The sequence below is a fragment of the Saccoglossus kowalevskii genome, chromosome 8 (genome assembly GCF_978046115.1).
Source record: "Saccoglossus kowalevskii chromosome 8, keSacKowa6.1, whole genome shotgun sequence".
Lineage (NCBI taxonomy): Eukaryota > Metazoa > Hemichordata > Enteropneusta > Harrimaniidae > Saccoglossus > Saccoglossus kowalevskii.
This window is the reverse complement of record NC_140648.1, coordinates 24,809,746-24,836,190: the sequence shown is the minus strand read 5'-3', so window position 1 is coordinate 24,836,190 and position 26,445 is coordinate 24,809,746. Positions and strand designations below refer to the sequence as shown.

Genomic DNA, 26,445 nt, shown 5'->3' with positions numbered 1-26,445 from the left:
TTTGAAAATAATGATAGGGTAAAGGAAGGTAAATCTTTTTATTATATTATTTGATCTTGCGGTCCATGCTGGAGCATTTTGCAAATGAAATTTTCATAATAATGACGATGTACATATACAAGACATTTTTTTTTATGTGAAGATTTTGTTCAGCATGCATCTCATAACAGGTGAATGAGCACCCTCGGTGGCAACTAACCAGTTTTACCATAAAAAGATAGAGTCAGCATGCAAAATCTGAGTAAGATTGAAATGCTTTAAGAGTTGAAACAATTTTTTAGCCTAACGTTAGTTGTCAGCTGAAGTATACAGGTGTGTACGCAGTCCAGAACAGAAAAACTGCTCATTCCATGTAACATTCAAACCTACCGGGGGGTAAGCATTGATTAATAAAAAAACAATATTAAACTTGGTATAAAATAAAGTCATGCTTTAATTCAGTAAAGCCACACAATAATGGATGAAAAAATAAGCTCTAAAATTTAACCAATCATGAGATGTATGATAATCACATGTCTAATACAATGGAATCAAAGGCTCATGGGAAAATTATTCTGAAATCCAAGATGGCACGTATCTGTGGTACTACTACTGGTACTCAACATTGAGGCTGAAACTATACAAGATATTGTTAATTGATAAATACATTTATGAATGATATTTTACCCAAAAAATGTCACTTTGCAGCAAAAGGGGTTGACTATTAAAAACTGCGATGCAGTAGTAATCTTCCTTGCTTTACTCCTGCAATCGAACATTTTTAGGATTTTTATTGCTCTAGATTATCCAGGATAATTTTTTTTCATAATTTGTTTCCATGCTGATTGTTTTTTCTCCCTCTTTCCCAGAGTTTCAAATTGTCAATCCCTAAACCAAAACATATGGTGCATAAACAAAAATGTTTAGCGCATGTACTGTGACATCCAGAATGAAAGAAATACTAGGGTGTCTGGTGTATGGGTTAGGAGAGGGATGACCAAAGACAATATCAGAACTGGTAGAAATCAGACATTAGTTTTACATTGTACATAACAGTTCAGATAGACGTGTGAGATTTTACTAATTTTTTTTTTTAAATATTGCACCATGTGTATTGAAAAAATACAGTCACTAGAATGACAAAAATAGTCAATTAATTTAATTACTCAATGTATGAATATTAATAATTAATTCTAATTATACATGCTGTGTATATACAAATAGATGATGAAAAGTAAGGGCAAAAAACAAAAATAGATTTTGTTTCTCGGTATCATGCATGTCAGGTTGTAACCTGCACATTTTGTTGTTGTAATTTCATGTACCACATATGGTAGAATAAGGAAATGTTTTTAGCCTTCGCGGACAAAGTCCATGTGTCCTTTCACAGCTCTTAACTTTGATATGCTCTGTCCAATTTACTTGGTGTTGGTACGCATGTACATCTCAATGCCATACATAAACACACCAAATATTTTTTTTTTATTTGATTTCACTGTGTTTTTCTTTGATTTTTAACATTTTACTAGTTATTTCAGTTTCAAAGAATATTTTGTCGATTTAAATCAATGCATATATTGAAGAGTATTATGTAAAATGTTCTGGTAATAAATAATCCTAATACAAAAAACAAAATTAAAACCACGTCATCCCATAAATTTGAGTGAGAGTGAAAAGCAAAATCTTTTTTCTTTTGGCTTAATTTTCACTGCTAGACATGTTTGCGATACAAGGATTTTATGGCATCTGACACAAATATTTTCACTGTTACAAAACTTCGTGAAAATTTGTCTCCTGCAAGTGTAAAGCGATTTGACGTCAGTATTACTGATTTAGTTCCACCTATGGACAGAATTACCTGGTATTACCCCCCCCCCCTCGTATTTATAATCAAAATACAAGCATAATGGCCCCTACTAATTAGCTTAAAAATTATCAGATGATGGTCCTCTTTTTTTCATAAAACAGTTTTCATGTGATGTTTACAGTATATGTGTATTTATACCAGGGTTTTAGAGATTTAAACAGTCCTCTTGAAAATCAAAATGTAGATTCATACTCTGCACTTTCATATTGTATATAATAATTATAAAAGCACTAATTCCTGATTACATTTTGGTTAATTCAAGTCGCAAATATTATTACTAGAAGAATGAATCTAGAAGAATTCCTGGTAGGTGATTGTGGACAGTGTACTAGGGAGTAAGTAAGTTCTTGTAAGTTACTATGGACAGTGTACTAGGGAGTCTAGATGAATTCCTAGAAAGTGTGAATAAATATCTGGTAGGGAGTAGATGAATATAGATGAATTCATGTTAGGTTATTTTGGACAGTGTACTAGGGAGTCTAGATGAATTCCTAGAAGGTGTGAATAAATATCTGGTAGGTAGTAGATGAATATAGATGAATTCATGTTGGGTTATTGTGAACAGTGTACTAGGGAGCCTAGAATTCTTGGTAGATTTTTATAGACAGTGTACTAGGAAGTCTAGAATTCCTGGTAGGTTATTGTGGACAGTGCACTAGGGAGTCTACAGGAATTCCTGGTAGGTTATTGTGAACAGTGTACTAGGGAGCCTAGAATTCTTGGTAGGTTTTTATAGACAGTGTACTAGGAAGTCTAGAATTCCTGGTAGGTTATTGTGGACAGTGCACTAGGGAGTCTACAGGAATTCCTGGTAGGTTATTGTGGACAGTGCACTAGGGAGTCTACAGGAATTCCTGGTAGGTTATTGTGGACAGTGCACTAGGGAGTCTACAGGAATTCCTGGTAGGTTATTGTGGACAGTGCACGAGGGAGTCTACAGGAATTCCTGGTAGGTTATTGTGGACAGTGCACTAGGGAGTCTACAGGAATTCCTGGTAGGTTATTGTGGACAGTGCACGAGGGAGTCTACAGGAATTCCTGGTAGGTTATTGTGGACAGTGCACTAGGGAGTCTACAGGAATTCCTGGTAGGTTATTGTGGCAGCATCTTGGTGAGAACATGTGATGAGTACGTCTCTGAATTTATCAAGCAACGTTAACAGCTGTGACCTTCGGAGATTCTCATAATACATGATCTCTTCCAGGTGGTGTTTTCCACGAAAGTATGGGCATAGCCTAGAAAAGATGAACATGATATGTTGTGAGTTACACTACAAATCATCAAGGGTTATCAATATTAAAACTGCACACTATATAAATTATAAAACGATAAGATTACAAAATAAAAACCTTTTCAGTGTAGCAATTTTATAGCTGTTTATTCTAAGCTGGTTTAAATACTTAGACCAAATAAAAAATAAAAAAAAAAATTCTGGTAACCCAACCTTTTTCATGTTGACCTGTATGTTTTTATTGCTAGAGTGGCCACTAGAGGGTGCTCACTTCCTGTTTCTAGGTGCATGCTGGACATCTTCTTTAAATGTAGGTATTGGCACATACATGTACATAATACTACAATTTTGGATGTCTAGGCGAAATGTACAATTTGTACTGCTCATGAGCAGTATCTTGGGTAGTGGTCTACAACCTTCCATTTTTGTAAAATACTGAGTAGCCAACTGTCTACCATTTTATTATTGTTTGTGGTCATTAGAAATATAGCCATGATAGTGTCTAAATAGTGTCATCTTCATAGCGATATGCGAAATAATATTTGCGTGTCTTGTTACTCTCATTTCCTATCACCAATGGATGTGATTTATAGTTATTTTATAAATATTTTGATAAAACTAAAAACAACATTCCTTTTTGATGTCACTGGTGTGGATGAATGCAATTTTGAAATGACCTTAGCGTTGTCCAAAGAGCAATCGGTCTCACACACAGAGTGCAGTGCCCTTATATCTAATCACAACTTCACAATTGAATTTGAATCGACATTTTATAAATGTTAAAATATTTACAGCTAACAACATACAAGAGTAATTTGAATAACCACCAACATGAATCTAAATATACATCCACAACAACAAACTATTAAATCCAATGACAGTCAGACATGATAGATGAGACAAACCTTGCAAACAATTTGAGATCTTCCTCATTGCTGGCGGCAGGTATACTCAAAACACTAGCTTGTTCGGCTTCTGAAAGTTCTGATAATAAATTATCGCTTAATCCTTTTTTTAGTTGTATATCTTCATCGCTACCCACATCTGTAGACTTCAACGAACAGCTTTCTAGACTCTGACTCACTGTTACATCATCCGATCCAACTAAAAAAAATTTAAAAAAAAATGTTTCCAATATGACACATGTACTAGGAACATCCAACATCGATGTATTTAGTAAATGTATGGTATGTTAAATGTCACAATATTCTCGTTAAACATTTTATGCATGCACGTTTGAACAGTACGCAGAGAAAAACAAATCATGTGGTGGTATCATATTTATTCTAGCAATAGGAGAAATGTATTGGATAACAATTAGTGTAGTGACACGAGCTCAATCTCGAATGAAAGTTTATTAATCTGTAAAAATATCAATGGAAGAGTTACATTTCTGGTGATTACCGATAACCATCAACACCCTAACTGCAAATAAGTCTCCCCCGACAAGCTTTACCGCCATGCCTTATCAGCATACGATTCATAAGTGTAATTCAGTATACTGTGAAATACTTTATTTTAGCTGGCATTAAATTTCACTGAAAAGACGTTTGGGTATTTTGTATGGAATTTATTTTCACTGATTTTTGACGAGTTGAATGTAAAATATAGAAAAAAAGGTATATTCACTGGATTTTATTTTCACTGAATCATTCTTTCAGCAAAAATAGCAAAAATTAATTCCAAGCGTAATTAAAGTATTTTACAGTACTTTGAATTTGTCTATCTTTGTCCTGATGTCACTTATTCATTAGACCTGGTTGCCACTAGTGGCATCATGGGCTGTATTATCCACTACCTTCAGTTCATGAATTATACTAGGCCATGATATCACTTGTATCAACCAGCCCCACAAATAATTGATATCAGGAAATAACTTCACAGTTCTGCTCCCAAAATGTGTATACCGTATTTATATTTTTATAACAGAAGTGTGTCTATGAAAAAAATAATTCATATTTTAATGATCTTGTATATAATACATGCTTTTTATTTAATGAACCTCTATTAGAGATGTGCTTGTAATACAGCAAATCCAGTATTTGCTCCAGACCTACTGTAAAACCATACATTTTCACTGACATTCAATTTCACTATTTTGAGCATATTCACTGGTTTTTTAAGTTCACATATTTGTTTGGAGACACTGTGTTCTTATAGTAATTTGACAGGTGGATTAAATGTTATAGCGGATTATCAGTGAAACTAGCGAAATTAAAACCTGGTGAATAATTAAATGTTATAGCGGATTATCAGTGAAACTAGCGAAATTAAAACCTAGTGAATAAATAAATGTTATAGCGGATTATCAGTGAAACTAGCGAAATTAAAACCTAGTGAATAATTAAATGTCATAGCGGATTATCAGTGAAACTAGCGAAATTAACACCTAGTGAATAATTAAATGTTATAGCGGATTATCAGTGAAACTAGCGAAATTAACACCTAGTGAATAATTAAATATTATAGCGGATTATCAGTGAAACTAGTGAAATTAACACCTAGTGAATAATTAAATATTATAGCGGTTTATCAGTGAAACTAGCGAAATTATAACCTAGTGAATAATTAAATGTTATAGCGGATTATCAGTGAAACTAGCGAAATTAAAACCTAGTGAATAATTAAATGTTATAGCGGATTATCAGTGAAACTAGCGAAATTAAAACCTAGTGAATAATTAAATGTTATAGCGGATTATCAGTGAAACTAGCGAAATTAAAATTTTGTGAATAATTAATGCATTTACAGTTACACAAATCGTAACACAGACAGGACGATGAAAAGTAAGTGGCAATGTGACTCTCAACGTTGTTTGTATTCTCTAATATGTACCGGTAAATGGATACTTGTTAGTTATTGGCTAAACTTAGTTATAGGAGGAACAAGCGAACAACCATGTGCATTATAGAAAACACACAGATAGAGTTTTTGTTCATGTGAACACTATAAAACACAATTGTCAAAATTAAAGTGAAATTTAACCAGTATATGTATTATGGTTTTACATTCTACAATACTCACATCCCGGACTCTCAGCGGTGCTTCCACAACTACCAAAACTCCGCTCAGACAACCTATGTGGCCTCAATGAGGTAACCTCTTGATCGAGATAAATGTCTAAAGCCACCAAGAAAACATAGGTGTGCATCTTAAAACAAAATAACAAATAACAAACTATGGTTAACACCACAAGTATATTAACTAATGAACAATAATTCCATGTAGCTCTCTAAATCAAGAAGATGCTGGAACATAACAGAAAGTCAAATACTGTCAAATGTATTTACTTAAAGAGATTAAAATCAATTCATAACAGTTTTAGTTTCATGTGCAAGTATTCAAACTCGGCACTTTTGATATACTGGGGGTATACTGTACAGTTTTAGTTTCATGTGCAAGTATTCAAACTCGGCACTTTTGATATACTGGGGGTATACTGTACAGTTTTAGTTTCATGTGCAAGTATTCAAACTCGGCACTTTTGATATACTGGGGGTATACTGTACAGTTTTAGTTTCATGTGCAAGTATTCAAACTCGGCACTTTTGATATACTGGGGGTATACTGTACAGTTTTAGTTTCATGTGCAAGTATTCAAACTCGGCACTTTTGATATACTGGGGGTATACTGTACAGTTTTAGTTTCATGTGCAAGTATTCAAACTCGGCACTTTTGATATACTGGGGGTATACTGTACAGTTTTAGTTTCATGTGCAAGTATTCAAACTCGGCACTCTTGATATACTGGGGGTATACTGTACAGTTTTAGTTTCATGTGCAAGTATTCAAACTCGGCACTTTTGATATACTGGGGGTATACTGTACAGTTTTAGTTTCATGTGCAAGTATTCAAACTCGGCACTTTTGATATACTGGGGGTATACTGTACAGTTTTAGTTTCATGTGCAAGTATTCAAACTCGGCACTTTTGATATACTGGGGGTATACTGTACAGTTTTAGTTTCATGTGCAAGTATTCAAACTCGGCACTTTTGATATACTGGGGGTATACTGTACAGTTTTAGTTTCATGTGCAAGTATTCAAACTCGGCACTCTTGATATACTGGGGGTATACTGTAAGCAATTTAATTTTCACTGCTAGACATTTTTTTGTGATTTCAGTATTTTATGGCAAAATTTTGCAAAAGTCACACATTCCATATTGTAGGGTTCAGAAACAAATTTTCATCGTGATGAAAAATGTGTCTCTTGCAAAATTAAAGTGGTTGACAGCAATCGACAGTGAATTAAAAAAGTATACTCAGATCCCAAAGTAAAGTTGCACTCCGACATCATCCCCTAAGCTTAGCGTCTGAATTTGCATGAATCATAGGCAACATGTACCAAACAGTAAATTTTCGATGAATTAAAGAATGTCCAAATGTTTGTGATTGTTTGGGATCCTATTTAATTGACTATTTCATTTACCAAAACTTCTGAATAGTGCTGTGATTTATTGGTCTGAATGACTGTTGGTCACAGTATTATTTTCACAACATCTGGGTAAATCAGAAAATATTTTACAATTCATATATGCAATTCAGTCCTACATGCTCTCACATAATGTCATCTCCTATTTAACAAGTTCCAAAAAGAAATGTGTCAGCCACTGAGAGTAACAATACATTCCTGCATGGAACAGAAGCCATTACAAGGATGAAAAGTACCTGTATTAGTAATCTATTCTGTAATAACCACATCACTATCCTTACTTGATCCAGCTGAAAAAAAACAACAAAAAAACCTTTAGTAGAACAATGCATTATGTGCAACAATAAGATTATTTTGACTGCAAATTATGATGACCAAGAAATGGTCGCCCTTCCACAATTTAAACCAACATTTTTCTTATTTTTGTTGAAATTTTCTAAAATTTCTTCTGAAATTTTGAACCAAATGAACATAATTTCTCATCTACTACAGGCGTTAATCAAAATCTTTGAAAAAAATATGAAAACACTTACGCAGGTTTATTATATGAAAGATAACAAAGATTGACTTTGGCGCTCAATCTCATGAGATAAAATTATTTGCAAATTTTACAAGATATAATTAATTTAAAAACTTCAATGGCAGTGATTTTCATGAATTGCGATTACAATTACAAGATCTTACTAAAGATAAAACTGACATAAAAACAGAATGCCATTCAGCTCATGATTCAGATCAAAGATGGACGATATACGCAGACAATAACCACAATTGGAGCCCCAACTGAATTACTTCCCTGTGACTTTTCAGTGATTTCTTGTGAATCACAGTTTATTACTTGAACAAATCCCTTGAGAAATCATAACAGTTATAATGACACTTGCTATTTTAGTTTTTGTTTACTTGCTGTTTTAGTTTTTGTTTAAATTGAATGTCTTCATGAGTAATTATTCACATGACAAAATGCATATTGATGTTCTAAACATACTGTAGAATACTTTATTTTCACTTGGAATTTATGTTTGCTATTTTTGCTGAAGGGATGATTTCGTGAACATAAAATCAAGCGAATTTACTTTTTTTCCTATATTTCACAAAAAAATCAGTGACAATAAATTCCATACAAAACACCCAAAAAGCCTTTTCAGCGAAAATTAATTCCAGCGAAAATAAAGTATTCCACAGTATTTTAACCAATGACATCATAGATTGTAGTGGATGCTGGTAAAGGTTGTGATTGTGTAAACAGAATTGATTGAGATTATCATCAAATTAGAAAACACAAAACAAATATGTACTGGTAGCAGGTAAACGTTTTGTGAATAAATGTACTAGCAAAAGACAATCACTGACCAGTTCTTTCATAAACTCACTCGTTTTCAGTAGTTCTAGATTTTGTAATTACAAGTACCCTCAAAATTATCAAATGAAGAGAACTGATAGACGCAAAAATAAAACGATAATAATACCTGCTGTTGTTCAAAGAGCGGATTCCGATGTTCTCCAAATGGTAATGGTAATGAAAAATTAGACAAGACTGCTGTTAATGATTGACCTGGAAACTTGTCTGTGAATTCCTCTACCAGCGGTGATGTCCTATTGACAGAAAATTTAAAACTTATATAACCCTTGATTGACCTGAGATGTGTATATATACATTGAAAATGTACGTCATGCATTGATAGTGCACAAAATAAATCATAAAATAATGTAAAATTACAGTACTGTCTGTGCATTGCTTTTATAACATTCAGTGCTGACAACCACTCAGGACATTGATTAACATCATTGACTCTCCTGACTTTTTCATTTGTGAGTGAAAAATGCACATCCTGTTATTTTGTCTCAGGAACCTATTTAATATTTGGGACTGTGTGACAAGTGTTTCTATGATAATTTAATTGCAGGGTGAACGACAACCACCACCATAAGCTATATCAGTGTCACCTAGACCTGCTCTAACACAAGCACCTGTGAAATATTTATTTGAGCCTTGGGTTTGGAGTTAGAAGTTATATGCCAAACACAATTCATATAATACACAAAGTTTACTATTTTGATTACAGCTATATGAAAAAGTGAAGCTAATTTCCATCTTGTTCCTTCTAGTATGATAACATATTTGTTATCAAGTCATTGGGGTACTAGTTGTACTACCGTATTTGCTCTATTAGAAGCGCAACTCCATAATAATATAAACAAAAAATAGTATTTATTGTGTACTGAAACATTAAAATATGACTTATTTTGACCATAAAAATACCTCTGTACATAAGCGTATGCTCTACTGATAGAACATATAAGGTAACACTACACTTTTATGTGCATTCTGCCTTAAAATTCTGCATTTAAAATGAGCAAAATACAAGCATAACATTATTTTTTATATAGAGGGCAATATAATCCAAAGTTTAATTGCTGATTTACTTTGTTCAATGTTCAAGTCTAATCAAGTTGGCAAATATATCAAATAGTGCTTAAAACGCACAAAGCAACCACAGACATGGATAATCTAAAATAGATGTAAGCTCTAAACATATGAGACGGAAACAACAAAATATCGGTATTCCTTGTTTTGGAACTGTGTCCAAAAAGAAAGCCACTTACATTCGTAAGTCACAGTTTGGTGAAAGTACATAGACATTAGCCTCACACAGTGGAAAGATAATAGTAGCTTTACCCCAGTATACTAAATGACCAACTAGCTGGAAAACCTGTAATGGAGAAAAAACAAATCATGGCGAATAAATATCTCTAATCTTGGCTATGCTAGCAATTTATACCATGTATTTATAACCAAAATGGCACAGTGAAGTGCACATTTATATTTTATTCCAACTGCAAAGTTAAAAAGAGAATCCAGAAAAAGGTATAAACACACAAGAATTAAAACAAAATGGCTACCAGCCATTCAATTTAAATCAAATCATGAAACAATGCTTCAGTAACCTGTGATGGGCATAGTAAAAGTGCGCCCCCAACGGCGAAATTAAAAAGTTCACTTGTTTCATTCATTCAATGTCATAGACAAGAAGAAATATCAATTTATCAGATTTCTAGAAAAATGCTTCTCAACTTCACACAAGAAAAAAAAACGTAAAAGTAATCGCACTAAAGGGAAATTTTGGTATAGATACCGCTAGAGAGGGTAGAGTCTAGTAAAATTTGAAGTAAAGGAAAAACTTAGAAAAGCTAATAGATCACTGATGAACGGTAGTTTATTTACAGTTTCTAGTGCATTACATGCAAGGACCACTCAGGACTGGCTGTAATTGTGTGCATCAATCACAGTAATCTGATAAAAATCTGATGTATTTTATTGGCACTATATTTATTATTATTTTGTGATTTTTTGTTGATGTTAATTACGTACAACTTACTGTATTATTATTTTACCTATCATCACATGGGCTTTTGCAGTTACAAAAACTTAAAAAATCAAATAATTAATAAATTGAATAAATAAAATATTAAATGCATATTATTATTAAACAAAATAAAATAAAACAAGACATGAATGTCACAGTCCCCGTTATTTAATTATAAAATACTCATGTTAAAATAATACATGGAACATCTGCAAACAATTGAATTAATATGTAGTCTATGTGGGTACAACTCATCATAAAGTGATTTCCCTTAATCTGATAACTGAAAACTTTCATTGACCCGGGTCTAAAAGTGCAACCAAACTATGTCTCATACATGTAGTTCAAGAAACTGCATTTATAAATGTGAGTAAACCTTGATGTACTTTTAATAACAACTTGACTTTTTTTGTTAATTCAGGTCTTTGTATATTACCAGGACCTGGGTTTGTTTCAGTAACACCACTATAATTCAGATCAAAATGTAGCCCTGACACCCCTCTACATTTTTCTACTAAGATTGGTAATGATACGACCCATCTGTATTACAATCTAAGCTAATTATTTATTCTGAGCATGCTCAGTTGTTCTCTCAGTGCAGTAGGGAGAGGTAGTTTTGGATGAAAAAGACTCAAAGATTTTCAGATCTGGAAAAAAAAAGTTATGTGCATATTCAACAGAGACTTGTTCATCAACCTGTCAAGTTTCATTGATATCTGCTGCAGATTTTTTGAGAAAAATGTTAGAGAAGTCACAGACTGAAAAATGAAATAAGAATCAATAATCAGCCTTTCAGGCTGCACCTGAGACGAGGACTAATAAAAAAGGAAATGAATCTCTCTAGCATAACATACATTGACAAATTTAATCAAACAATGTATTTTTATGGTAAACATCATAATGTCTTAGTTTAAAAATTGAATTTGTTAAAAATTATATTTAAATTATTAAACACCAGTACCTGTGATAAGGCCAGGTCACAGTCCTGAGAGAGCAGTTGTAAACTCTTTAGTGGTGTAGTCAGCTTTATTAGTCTAATAAGTGAGGGTGAACAGTCTAACGGTAAAAATTCTAACAATTCGTTTTCTTCTTCCAGTAACAGCATTGCATGGTAGGGTCTAATAGCAGCTAGACTCTTCTCTATAACATCAGGCTATGTACAGAATAAAAACAAAGTAAGAAACATCCTCCCCACAAGGGGGTGCTATATAAGATGTTGATGGAGAAATGTGGGCGAGATTGGACAGTATGTACAAGTCGATGTTGTGGTCAACTAACAACTGGTTTATTCGCTAAGAAAGCTATAATTAAATAACAGGATAGTATGTAAAACAGCAAACAAAGATAAACGTGATCCAGATGTCTAACTAAAGCCATTTGTACCTGATCTCACTGTTACGTAGTAATTGTAATGCAGATATCATGTCTATTCCAGACAAGAACTGAAGTTGCTTAAAACATCATATTTTGCCATGGTTGATATTCACATACTGCAGAATACTTAAAGCGAAAATATATCCCACAGTATACAATGTTTGATTCTTTGAAAACATGCAGCACAATGAAGGCATTAGTATTGTTTCCTTCACACACCCAGAGAATTCAAAACTTAGAGAATATCTACCGGTATGTAACTTTAAATCTGGTAAAAAAAATTATTTTCTATAGTACATCCCAGGTAGCTATACACATACAGGGTGCTGCACCATAGTGGGTGCAATATCGTGTTCTCTAGACAGAAGATGGAATTTTAGTTACCAGTACCAATAATATTTTTTTTTACTTACATCAATACGCATTTGTTCCACATTGTGTACTTTATGTGGCAGACAAAAACTGACTTGAATCCAGTTATTAATGAGCAAATTCACAACTCCTGAACTGCATAGACTGAAATCGAATAAATTAAAAATAAACTTATAATGATTTTTGTTTGTATTGAGAATCACTGGCAAGTCTGTATATGCGATGTGCAATAATTGCTATCATTCTTAGACATTTAAACTTGCATACACCATAGATGGATCAACATTAACAATCAAAGAAAGCTTAGAAAGAACTCCCATGTGCTGAGAGTATTGGAGACACATTAAATATAATTCGAAATTACTTAGCTGAAAACTAATTATGCAAATCAGAAAATTAATATGACCAGATTTGAGTGTAAAACTAATGAGGTCTGCGCAATGTAACAGAAAATCTATGTCTCCAAGTTTAATTGAAATGTGATTAGAACCAAAAAATTATGAATTATTATGCTTATTAGGGAATTAATATGAACAGATTTTTACCCCAAACTAATTAGGTTTGTACATTGTCCTAGAGCATCTTTGTACTAAGTTTCATTGAAATGGAATAATTAGCACCGTGAAAACTCCAAAATTTCGACCCCTCTAAAAATTTGAACGCCTATTTATTTGCCGGGTTTCGGTGTTTTATTCACCTCCAAATTTTCGACTCCACTAAAAATTGCCGACTCATTCTTATTCGAAAATTGCGACCAGTTTTAGTTTTCCCCCAAACGAAAAAAAAAACGATGTGAGCGTTCAAACGGGACCTTCCTCAAAGGCATGAATCCGGGTTTCTGATTGACTGAGAGATTTTTATTTTATTGGTAACGAAAATATATTCTAAATAAACGAAGTTTCAAATAAAAACGAACACAAAAATCTCGGCATGCTGCGTTTCTGAATTGTTGATTATTACTGTACTCAGTAGTGATTATAATAATGTACACAAAATAAATTTGCTGAATGGTTATGAAATACAAATAAAAGTCAACTTAGTTTCATCGTAAGCGAATGATTCCGATCTCGTATAAACGTTTGATGCTGTAGGATATCCGCCATGTTCTCTTAGGTCAAATAGGTCAAATCGCTAATTAACCAATCAAAAAGCTGGATGATGCGAAAACGGCATGATTTTTTTTAAATAAAAAAATTAGTTGTTTTTAAAAAATAAACTGGTCATCTGAAGAATAATTTAACATTGTTCACAGTGATAACAGCTCATTCTCGAAAGGAAGCTTACCCGCTCACGCTAGTCACGATAAAAATCATACACGTGTACTCTTGAATAGACAAACGTCAATGACTACGGTAAAACTTAGACTCTATTTTAGCCGGCAGGATTGATTGAAATGTCCGAAAAATGACGCCAAAATACACCTTAAAAGTCCCATTTTATTTTCTTAAATCCCATTATATTTTTTAATCCAAGGGCGAATTTACGGCAGAATTTGGTCCCTCAAATCACCGGTACGGTGCTCAAATAAGGGACACGTGAGCTTTGATTCTAACCGGATACATTGCACTGGGTCGGGGAGATCGTTTGCTAAACTTCCATGTATCTTTTGTCCAATGGGTACCTGTACTTCGAACATTCGCAAGTTTTCCTAGGTAGTGCGAGACAGCTTTGTCTTTTGACCTATTAGTTTTGTGCTGACCTCTTCTCCGCGTCTTGATGTTTTGTTTTGCTTGTCATAATACTCACTGATTGATGACTTTGTTTAGATTTTGAGTTACAACTCGGCCACGACCTTTGCTTTTACCGTGAAACATGAGGAAGTTTACGTCAATTGACGGACATTGCATTTTTTAAAAACTAATGAAGCACACTGTCTATCATCCCCATTTTTTTTTGCTGATTTCTATTCTGAAAAATTCGACCGTCCGAAAATGCACCTTAATTTTGACTCTAAAAACACGTCACATTTCTAACACAAATTATTTAAAACCAGTCGAAATTTTGGAGTTTTTACGGTACTTTAGATATCAGTGTGAAAGATTAAAATTGGTTAATTACGCAAATTAGGTAATTAATATGTACAGATTTTAACCCACAATTATTCAGGTCTGTCTATTGTCCTACAGCATCCATGTACATTCATTGATATGTGATGTATAGTACCTGAGATATCAGTGTGAAAGTTGGTTAATTATGCAAATTAGGTGATTAATATGCACAAATATTTACCGGAAACTAATTGGGTTTGCATAATTCTAGATTCATTGAAATATGATGATTAGTACTTTAGATATCAGTAGAAAAGCTGAAAATTAATTATGCAAATTAGGTAATTAATATGCACAATTATTTACCCTAAAACTAATCAGGTCTCTGCATAGTCCTAAAGGATCTATGTACCAAGTTTCATTGAAATGCGATGATTAGTACTTGAGATACATGTGGAAAAGCTGAAAATTAACTAATTATGCAAATTAGGTGATTAATATGCACAAATATTTATCGAAAACAATCAATCTCTGCATAGTCCTTGAGTATGTAAGTACCAAGTTTCATTGAAATGTAATGCTAACTACTTATATCAAATGCTGAAAATTAATTAATTATGCAAATTAGGTAATTAATATGTACTGATATTACCATAAAAACTATCAGGTCTGTGCAGTGTCGTATGACATCTATGTACCAAGTTTCATTGAAATGTGATGATTAGTACTTGAGATATCAGTGGAAAAACCGAAAATTGACTAATCATTATGCAAATTAGGTAATTAGTATCCACGGATTATTACCAAAAACTAATCAAAACCTAGCATTAGTTCAGAGCATCTATGTACCAAGTTTCATCAAAATCCAATGAGTGGTTGTTTAGATATCAGTGGAACAGTCATGGAACCACTAAAAAATAGCTAATTATCATGCAAATTAGGTAATTAATATGCACGGATTTTTACCAAAAATTAATCAAATCTGCGCATATGTTCAGAGCATCTATGTACCAAGTTTCATCAAAATCCAATGAGTGGTTCTTTAGATATCAGTGGAACAGTCATAGAACAGCTAAAAATTAGCTAATTATCATGCAAATTAGGTAATTAACGAGCATGGATTTTTACCAAAACCTAATCAAATCTGCGCATTGGCCCAGAGCATCTATGCACCAAGTTTCATCAAAAACCGATGTATGGTTCTTGAGATAGCAGTGGAACAGTCGGACACACATACACACATACACACATACACACATACACACATACACACATACAGACACACTAACTGCAAAGACTCCCATTTTGTGCTTCGCACATGGGAGTCAAAAACAAAACTCAAATACAGGTGTTTGTCACACTTATGAAGTGCTTCTCTGCTGTAAATGAACGTAATTAAGGTACATGATGAAACTTCAGTGAAATAAGGCACAATCCGTATTACAACCTAATCTGATCCATATATACATAACTACAATCGAACACTAGCTCAGTATAGAACTGGATTATTAGGTCATTGTACTATTATAACACAAGTGGAAAAATAAACGATGACCTTTTACCCCTATTTGACCGTTGATGAATGATGGACACCAAGGCAGCCAGGGCAGACAACCCACCCACTCACTTAAATAGGCTGTGCAGTGGTAAAACAAATTGACCAGCTGTTAATGTTGACAATGTTAACATTTATAGATTTGGGGAAACACAAAGAAAACAGATACGCAATGGCAATGATTGATAACTTCTCCTTGAAAGTTTATCCTGAGGACCCAGAGAAGATGCGAGATTTCTAACATGATCACCAACTATAAGTATGATTCATAAAGATAAGAGTATGTGACTTCAGTGATATGCGTTATGAAGATTTAAATTTGAAGCGATGTGAATTGCAAGATATCATCACAAAATGCAGGGTCATCACAGGTCGCAGCTTATAGAATTTCAGATACATTTGTGGTAGTGGAAAAGATGTGGTGACATTTTTGAAATCTCTGTCTGTTATTGTTTGAAAGCATGTAAATTGTGGAACACATTTGAACCATACACCCGAGAAAAGGGTTTATGATTTCATGTGGGGGGGGGGGGGGTCACAGTGACATAGTTATCCCATATCCCATCCTATTCTATCCTAGTTACAATAATTATTGAAAGTTGAGAAAACAAAGTGCTGCCTAGTGCTACTGTATATTAATCCTGTTGTCAGGAGAATAATTTCACGGAAAATGGTGTAAATTAAAAGAGAAGTTGTGCATGTTTCCAGTGATATGTAAGTATCCATGGTTATGTAAATACACCAATCAAGGAATAATCCATTGTCAAACATTACTGTTCTACTAGCATTCACTGACTGTTTACAAATAAGCTATAGTTCAAGTGCAACTGATAAGACACAATAAACATGTACTTCATCTAAGTCTCTCCGAAGACAAACATTATGGAGAAACTTATACCATGTCCTTACTAGAAAAATTTACAACCTCAACGTAAGTTGCGACTGTAAATAAAAAGATAAGGATCTCATAATCTGGCGTAATCACCAGCAATTCTTACAAAAGATGTAAATATGCCAACCACTAAATAATGCGCATAATGGTGTTTTGTCTGACCGTATATTTATCTTTTTTGTGTACTTTTTCATTCAAGCAGTAATAAGTAACATTTATAAGTTGCATTTCACCACAGCTCCTTAAGCACAGGCTAAAAGGTCAATTCCTTAGCCCATGCTGAGAAAACGTGCATGAGCGCTTAGCACGGGCTGAGGAATGCTAATTACGGGTAAAATCTGATATGATTTTAAGACGCGGCCCAGACCCTTAGCATGGGCTAACGAAGTGTGCGTGAACGCTAAGCCCAGGGCTAAGCGCCCTCTGTGGCAACCTTTAGGTGTGAATATTATGCATGTGATCCAATATATGCAACTTTCTCATTTCCAAAATGACAATTGAGCTCAGTGTGTATGAAACTTCATTCCCTCGCAAAAACTGGAGCGACGAAGAGACAAAAGCTTTACTGAGTATATGGAAAGACAGCGAAATCTTGAGACAGTTGAACACCTCGCCGAGGAACAGGAAAAATGCTTAGCAGGATATGCAAGTTAAATTAGAAGGATTTTTCGTAAACAGCGGCTTAATTAACAAAGGTCACCAGCTGATGGCGCCCCTTAGCCCGTAAGGACTGGCCCTTGCAGTGCGTGAACGCAATTGGGTCTAGCAAAAATGCAAATATGCGAGTTAAGCTTAAATCTTAACCCGTACTTCGTGTAGCGTGAGCACTACTATAGTAACAATTCATGGCCATGTCAAATGACATAATAATATACAAACTGGTACATATAAAAACTTTTTGGAACATGGAGCTAATCTTTATTTAGCTCTATGTTACTTTGATTTTAACAATGTATACAGGTCAATATAACAACCTAAACTGACACACAATGCGAGCCTGCCCACCTAAGATAAACTTAATACAGTTGAATGAACATTGCAATTCATATTTAAGCCCCATTACGCCAGTGTAACATATTTTAAGTTGATACATGCATCATTTTTTAGTTTGTATTATTGGTTTATTTGTATGTCACACAAACCCTGCTACACCAAAAATGTTTTAGGAAGTGTCATTCCCAAATTAAACGTTATAATGTTTGCACAGATTCAGGATAGCGAGAATACAATGGAGGAGTACACTATTGTCTCAAAGAGTATAGTAATAGCATATTTAGACAATCATATGTAATAGTAATTTAACATATAATCAACCTTTACTAATTGCTTTTCTATAAAAGTGGTTCATTTTTAACACAAAATTCATTTTGGCTATTCACAGAGGCTTTCAGTAGGAAAATAAAGATTACACCACACTTAAATACTGTACAGGGCTCTGTATTGAAACCAACTTCATTGTCACTCTAATTATAGATAGCTACATTAAAACCCAGTGTATTCAAAAGCACAATGCATTATGAGAAAGAAATTTAATGAATATTGTATGTATTTATACTAAAATCAAGTAAGGCGGATACGTTATAAATTATTTAAAAAAAATTATACTCAAATGACAAATAACAGTTATACAGTTTATGATCATGTGCTTGTCTAAACGCATTTTAATTTATGTGTGAGCACATCTTGGAATGCAGAGAGATGCATGCTCAACCAAACAATGTTGTTACATTTAAATTTGAATGAACTGATTTTGAATTAATACAGTTGAGTTTATAAGTTTCCTTCTGACTATAAACATGGCTTACCTGACTTCAAAGTAACAAAATACAGCACATAGTAAAGACAAAATTCAAGATACGATGAAATACTTGCATACTGCAACAAGCGTGAGTGCAATTTTTAGAGTCATACTGGTTAAGTTTTTCGAGTTATCATTATTGTTATTTTATTTTAAAGGCTGAATATTATTTGTGCTTTGGTGACTGAACAGTCAAATTCAGGAAAAAAACTTACTTTTCATAAGCATCTTTCAAGTCTCTGCACAATTTACTTTTTGGTAACATCAGTCTGAACGGCGAGTCAAGACAGTCTTCGGGGAGCGCTGCCACTTCATCATGTACTGAAAGCATTATCTGTGCTTGACTACTCAGGAATCCACATCGTCTTTCCTCATGTTTCAAAGCTATGGACAATCTTTTGGAAAGATCGTGATAGCAGTGGACCACGGATTGGAACACATCACCCTGGATAGAGGGAGATTTACACTTCATGATTTTGGCGCACAGAAAGTTCTGTGTTTATTATGTGTTCATCATTTATTGGAGTGTCAACACTTATTGTTGAAAAGGAACATCAAGCTAAATGAAGAATTCATCAGAAACAGTGTTTATTTTTGATGGTTAAATCTGGGGAAGTGTACATTAGCCATTCAAAGCACTATCATACCTACAGTAAGCGTTTTTCTAAATCAGGATACTAAATATTACACAATCAATATTGGAAGCAAAGTATGACAAATCATTCAGATCTTTTCATATCAACACGAAAACAATTTCCATGCTTTGATCCTAACAGCTGACAAATATTGTCTAAGTTTGGTTTTTACATTTCTGAAGATCCGAAAATCTGAAGATGGTTGTAAAATAAATTTTAGATACAAGAAGAATGATGAGAATGAAAGATACAGTGTTCATATTATTACAAGTGCGCGTAAGCCCCACCAAAATTGCATTTCCTGTATACTGGATTATTAAACTACTAGTAGGAAATATTTTGACCACAGAAGTACCTCTGTAATTCATGTAAGTGCATACAATACTAATACTACACAGTAACATAAACATTTGTTATAAAATATGTCCCAAACTAACCTGTAACGCAAACACTACATTGAAAAGAATCATAGTTGGCGCCTCTTTACTTCGTTTTTTCTATAGAATGTAGAAATAGAGAATATATTTTAGAATTTTATTGGAAATATTGGTTTAAAAAAGATGAATTTTCATATTCAACAAAAGATTTCAGGTGTTAACATCATTGTATTGTATCATACTTTGTATACTTCAATCCTTTGATTTCAAGAATATTTTTTATAAGCAATGTCTTGCTTAATGACTTCACAAGTTGCCAAGGTACTATTATATTGTGCATAAAAGTTTCAGTCATAGAACTTTCAGCCACCATTTCCGGCTTCTAACTTTTTGGCCATGAATTATTATTATTATTAGAAAATAAATATGAACATGAAACTGAAAGATGTAATGCATGAGTTAGGAAAGAATAAAAAGTTAGGACAAGAAATGAAATTGCTGCATGAACTCAATGTTGTAAAACATGCCACATAGACGCATGTTATATAATGACTACCGGTAATTGCGTACAGGCTGTTAAAAAGACCAAGAATACAGGCATGATTGATAGAAATTATCTTCACGGTTGCTGAATTAGCAGTTTTCTTTTTATTTCTTTTTATATTCAGCTCTTGAAATGAGGGAGAGGAGGGAGGGGTGTCATGTGAGTGAATCCAACTTAGTTCTAGTAACCAAACAGTAATCTAATATCTAATGAATAACTTTTGTTCTTCTTGTAAGACATTAAAAAACAAAATAGTGCAGTGATGCAGCCCTTTTCATATTAACACATGAACCAGAATTTCTTTCCTAAGCTTAAACAAAATCAAACACATACCAACTTGGAATTGACATCTTGTATTATCGTTGGGTGACAAACAAATCTGATATCATCCACTTTCAGCTCAAATTTCCGACCACACAGTTCGGTTTTAGTAGCTAAAATGTGAGCCAGAATTTCATCAGAGTACCTGTTGAGAAGTCAAAAAACGAACATTTAAGTAAATTATTTTTAGAATTGCCATTGTGTAATAAATAGCTATACTGCTCACATATAAAGTTTTATTACCCCAATTCAGAATAGACAACTGATTTAAGTATTGATGAAGCAATAAAATCTATTTGCACCACTAGACCTTTAGGAAATGTTATGTCAGTCTAAGTTGAGACTGGTAGTTAAAAAAAATAAGGATCTCAATAAATTTGTAATCATAAACACTTTCTTTACAAGGGGAGCTAAACATGGCCATGAGAATAAATATTGCAGAACATTTGCTACATTCATGTTATGGGATCTTGAGATTCCCGAAATTTGTAATCCTTTGTGTTTGCAGAGGGATTACAGCAGTCGTGTTCATGTTTGTCTGGATCCACTTGGGGCCGACTCAGCTCGTGTCGAAATCACGCCCTCATTCGTTGATCTCATATTTGACACAAACATGGAAAACGATACGCATATGATGATGATAATAATAATTGCTATATTGAAATTATATTTATTTGCTGTTACGGTATTTATCACGAGTCATCGTACACATGAACGGCAAAGAAGAATTGACAAACAATGGTTTTTTCATGGTGATGTAGCATTGGAACAACAAAAAAACCGTTGCAGCAGCACATAAATATGTGTGGCTGATGACGGTTTGAATTTATTTCATTCATTACTATAGCATCCAACCATATATAGCTGCACTTCCCTTCATCGTCATTTCATACTAGTATGAATCAGCATATGTTCTCTTAAATTCAACACCAAAGGTGTGATTTCTGTTCATGCCGAGCGTTCAGGCAGCAAATTTCAACACATGATGAGTTTCGGTCCTGAGCACCCAACAGGACAGAGATTGAGTCCAGAATCACGAACGCCACTATTAGCTAGTATAGTTGGAATTGAATAGGGTACTTCATAGATCATCGTTCAAACAATTGACACTAGTGTAAAAATGCTTTTTCATTTCAACTTTATTTACTGCAAACAGCTCTGTTTGACAACTTTATACACGCCTGTAGAACAACTCAAATTGTTTAAAAATTATAAGCACCTTTCACTAAAAAAAAGATTTTGATTTCATTATTATAAGGTTACCTCGAGGAGACCAAATCTAAAAAAAAATATCGGGTCATCACACAATTTATTAAGAAAAGAGTAAAAATATCATGATAAAATTATTACGAAAAGTACCATGTACCGGTACCATGTATGCTCTATTAAAAGCACATGTCTGTATAGTATAATGGATCATTAAATATCTGATCATAGACACACCATGCTACTAATACAGGCAAATACAATATTATTTGTATGAATTCCCAAATTTTTAAAACATTTAAGGTATAGATGTAGGTTCATGGGCACTTGGAGTGATTTTTATTATTTTTTGGCTTTTTCTTACCAAGACAGTCTTGGCCAGAAACTGTTAAAGTTTTGGAGCTCTATCATATGTGAAACCTACTCAAAAATCCATTTTAAAATATAGGGAATCAAGGCACGCGTATGTGATTAAAAATCCGGAAAGAGTGTTTACGTTGCTCTTTGATTGATACGTCACTGTTGATACAAGTATATGCAAATATGTTACTGGCCTACGCACACATTCGGTGTGTGACTTCCTGTCCTGGCCTCCTGTTTATATACGCAAGCGTGATCAACTGGTCCAACAGACAGAACGTAGACGCTTCCAACATGCCACGCGGAGTGAAAAGATGCAGAGGCAGGAAAAAGAAGACAACATCGGACAAAATGCCAGAGAGTACGAAAGCAAAATTGCGTGACAGCGATCGAGGTTCTTATTACGAACAGTACTTTTCCAGCTCTTCTGAAAGTGAATCTGAGTCTACTGAATCTGAAAGGGAATCTGATGACTGTAACTTCCTCCCCGTCTCAGCCAAGAAACTGCAGTCTGAAGTTGCAGAAAACGTATTCGAAAAGTCCAAAGAAAAACTCAGATTGATGGACGTCGTTACTTTGAACGAAACGCTTCAAAATATATGCGTGTGTGCCGTTTGCAATCGCGGAATTTTGGAGCTGTTTAATTTAAATTTAATTTAGTGCGGTTCCAATGTGATAATATTTTTTCCATTGTATATACATTGTACAACAGAATATTCTCCCTCATAATGCATTGCATATACACACAGTTGCATTCAAAGCAGTGCAAAACTTCAACTGCCTTTAGGTGAACCATGTCAATTTAATACAGTTTAGGACTCTCAAACCAATTTACAGCAATTCCAGGCACTGATTTGATGCTGAAGTAGTGCTAGATGTTGATAACTTACTACAGTAGGTTACACACTTTGTTTTCAAATTTACAGAAGTTGTAACTAGAAATATACACATATTTTTGCTACAAAGTCAGGTACACCTAGACTTTGAGGCGCGCCTGTCTTTCATTCACTTTTGGTCGGTCATCGTGTAGTTTGCGACTACAAATCGGCATTTGTCCAAGTTGTTTAAGCACAACGATGGAGAAGCAAGGAGTCAAAAAACCAGTTGAAGTGAGAACAAGAGTTGTCGATTTGTATTTTTGTGGACTGTCATTTGCAGAGATTAGAGATCAAAATGGTGTTTCAAAGCAGACAGCTTATAATATCGTCAAACGGTTTGTTACCACCGAGAGTATGCTGCCAGGAAACTGACAACGTTATAGACTATGTCGAATATTATAAAACATTGAGACTGCGCATTTACGGACGGGAAATTCGATAAAAACTACTTGTGTACGGCGGCAACCCTCCCCTGACGTGTGATTGTGTGTTGTCAGTGATAAACTTTTTAAAGCGATTATTTGGTGGCACATCAACCTTTTGGTTCTCATCGTCGAGAACTACTTATGTATTCAATTTCATTATTGATATACTGGATGAAGTTTTTATAGGACATTTGTTGCAGGCAGTTTTCAGTTATATACATCGACGTGATACGGATATTTCCATAGCAGGAATAATGAATACACTTTGATCAATAATTCTGTCATGATCAGTCGGTCAGCTGGTTCTGCAAAATAACGTTCTTTACAGTGCTGTGCACTGTGTGCGCCCTGTCACTGAAATAACATGTGACGCAAATTGAAGTACAAAACTAAGTTGAGAGCCTCGATCGTTTATTGGAGGAGAAATTCAAAACTAATGTACTGCCACTTTTATGGGCGGAGCTTTCTTCCGGTGCGCTGTCTGCATTATTTGTAACAACTTATGTAAATGTGAAAACATAGTGTGTAATCTTTTGTAGTAAGTTATCAACATCTAGCACTACTTCAGCGTCAAATCAGTGCCTGGAATTATTGTAATTTGTTGGAAACAGTCACCAAAGAAAGTTTAAGCCCCGAGTGTTAAAATTATATTAAATATTGATAAAAACTTTTTTAATTTTTAATACTTTTATTTCAGGGTCCATAGCACAAAGAGCCAAATGATTTCCAAGACTTTTCCAGACCTTTTCCCAAACCTTCTTGCATTTTTCCAATACATTTTGACCCTTAATTCAGGCCAACATGTTACATCATCACCAAACGTTCTGAGGATATGGTAGTTCTGAAGAAAATGGGCCTTTTTAAAATAAATTAATAATAACTATGAAGAAATTTAAAGACTTTTCAAAGATTTGTTTATTTTTCCTGTAATTTAAAGACAACTCAAAGACTTTCCAGACCTCAAAAAATCCAAACACTGTCAAAGAATTTTCCAAACACTATGGACCCTGTATGTCAATGAATATATCAGACTTTTCAATACTTTTTTTTTCAATTTCCATTACTTAAATATAATATTAAAAGTAATATTTTTCATAACAGTGTTATGAAAAAATGACATCCAAAGTGGTTCCAAATCAGGCATGCCATATCGCAAACATCCCTGTGTTTCCCATTAGTTTACCTTAGCGTAAAGAGACACAAATAAATAAATGTGAACATGCTAAAAATGTGAACTTCAATAAATCAGCAAAGAGCACTTACCCCGCAAGCTGCCCCTGACTTATAGTACTACAAGCTCTGCCATCTTTGGATTCCTCATCTTCTTCTATAAGAGCATATGGATTATGCGGCAAATCTGTACAGACATATACACTGATAAATAGTCAATTTATGAATGGTTGAGCAAACTATAGTAGCACCACCTAGTGTTAAAACTAAATCAAGCAGTACCGGTAGTTCCACAGAAAGCCAATGTAAGCAAGACTAGTGATGGTACATTGTAGTGGGAGGATTTCTAGACATTCTGGCCCTGGTAAAAAAAAAAAGACATTACGTCCTGGTTTGGACATATATTTGTTGTGCGTTCAATATATTAACACCAGATATGAACACATATCAAATATAATTTATACCAGGCAGGGTCGCAACGACCAACCTGTTTTGGGGCTGTAATATCGAAACCAGAGCCGTAACATATTTTATTTACCAGGATCATGAACGACCAGGGCCTAATAGACCTGACACCAGTGGGAATTCTGGAGATTTGTACTTTAATAGTATACTCGCTCTATGTACAGGTCTGTGAATTTGGGGGTTCTCGTTTCCATTGGGACCGCACCAGCAGTAACATGCCAGTAATTATAAAAGCCGTATGTAGCTCGGGAGAAAGGGAGAGGGGTTACTGGACTAAAAAGTGGATATTACTTCAAATAAGCTCTACAAATCCCCCCAAAGGAGGAATAATAATTGAATGTGAACAAAATTAGAAGGTATTTTTGTTTTCAGGACCAGAACTACATATCTAGATGCTTAATGTGCGCCGTAGTAAAGTCTACTGTACCAACGCTCGTGGTGGGTAAGTAAACTGTTGTTGACAACTTCCGATAACACAGGTGGCACTGACAGGCACTGAGACCGTTAACTTACTTAACTGTGTTACTTCTTTGTTTTCATCAAACTCATACGGATATCTGAACAGCAGTCGCTCTCCTCTCGAACCCGATGATACCAAAATTACTGCAATAGGGCTACATTTGGACATGTTTAAAAAAAGCTTACGCTCAAACGATCGTCCTCACATGGGCGCCGCCATATTGGAACCAGGAGAGCCAATCACAAGGTCGTAGTAGTATGACCCACAGTGCTTTGCTAGAAAGTTCACCAAAGTTCAGACGTAGCGCCAACAGTCACGTGCAATTCCTCCGGTCAAGTTGCCCCATTTTTATTGGAGAGTCTCTATAAACTCACGGCATACATTTTGAAGAGAAGGAATCCAAAACTGTACACCGTTATGGCTTTAAATTGCCCTGTAATGTACTCTCCAACATACAACATGCTGCAGAGAACAATGTACTCGCTATATGATGACCGGCATTATAGACAGAAGAGACAGCAGTTACATTGAGTGTCGGAAAGTTTTGCCTAAACAAATTTAACAAAATGGTCGTTCCTCGGCATTCGCCCTAAATGTATCTCACAATATTGTTAAAATTATGCAATTAGTTTTGCAACGATATTCACCATGAACAAATATTATTTTATAAATAACTTCACCAAAATCATCGCCGTATTTTCCATTGTTATCCATCCTACTTTTCCTTTTTAGAAGCAATTTTCG

General features: G+C 34.3%; 1 protein-coding gene across 1 annotated transcript; it reads right to left on the bottom strand.

The window, feature by feature from the left end:
* Positions 1-403: 403 nt before the first annotated feature.
* On the bottom strand, positions 404-25,929 carry LOC100373514 (GATOR1 complex protein NPRL3-like). Its single transcript, XM_085502403.1, has 13 exons — positions 25,755-25,929; positions 24,870-24,963; positions 20,750-20,882; positions 19,933-19,992; positions 19,076-19,305; positions 12,669-12,771; positions 11,843-12,034; positions 10,121-10,227; positions 8,983-9,109; positions 7,750-7,803; positions 6,102-6,228; positions 3,983-4,181; positions 404-3,081 (listed from the first exon to the last, which is right to left on the bottom strand). The coding sequence occupies exons 1-13, from the start codon at positions 25,867-25,869 to the stop codon at positions 2,919-2,921; spliced, it is 1,704 nt and encodes a 567-aa protein (XP_085358529.1). The 5' UTR covers positions 25,870-25,929; the 3' UTR covers positions 404-2,918.
* Positions 25,930-26,445: the final 516 nt, after the last annotated feature.

Bases quoted from the DNA above. Each gene is read 5' to 3' on its own strand.
- LOC100373514 (XM_085502403.1), bottom strand. From the start codon at position 25,869: ATGTCCAAATGTAGCCCTATTGCAGTAATTTTGGTATCATCGGGTTCG. The intron at 20,883-24,869 runs GTAAGTGCTCTT...ACTTCTCAACAG, and splicing joins AGTCAGGGGCAGCTTGCGGG to GTACTCTGATGAAATTCTGG. The intron at 4,182-6,101 runs GTGAGTATTGTA...AATTTTTTTTAG, and splicing joins CACCGCTGAGAGTCCGGGAT to TTGGATCGGATGATGTAACA.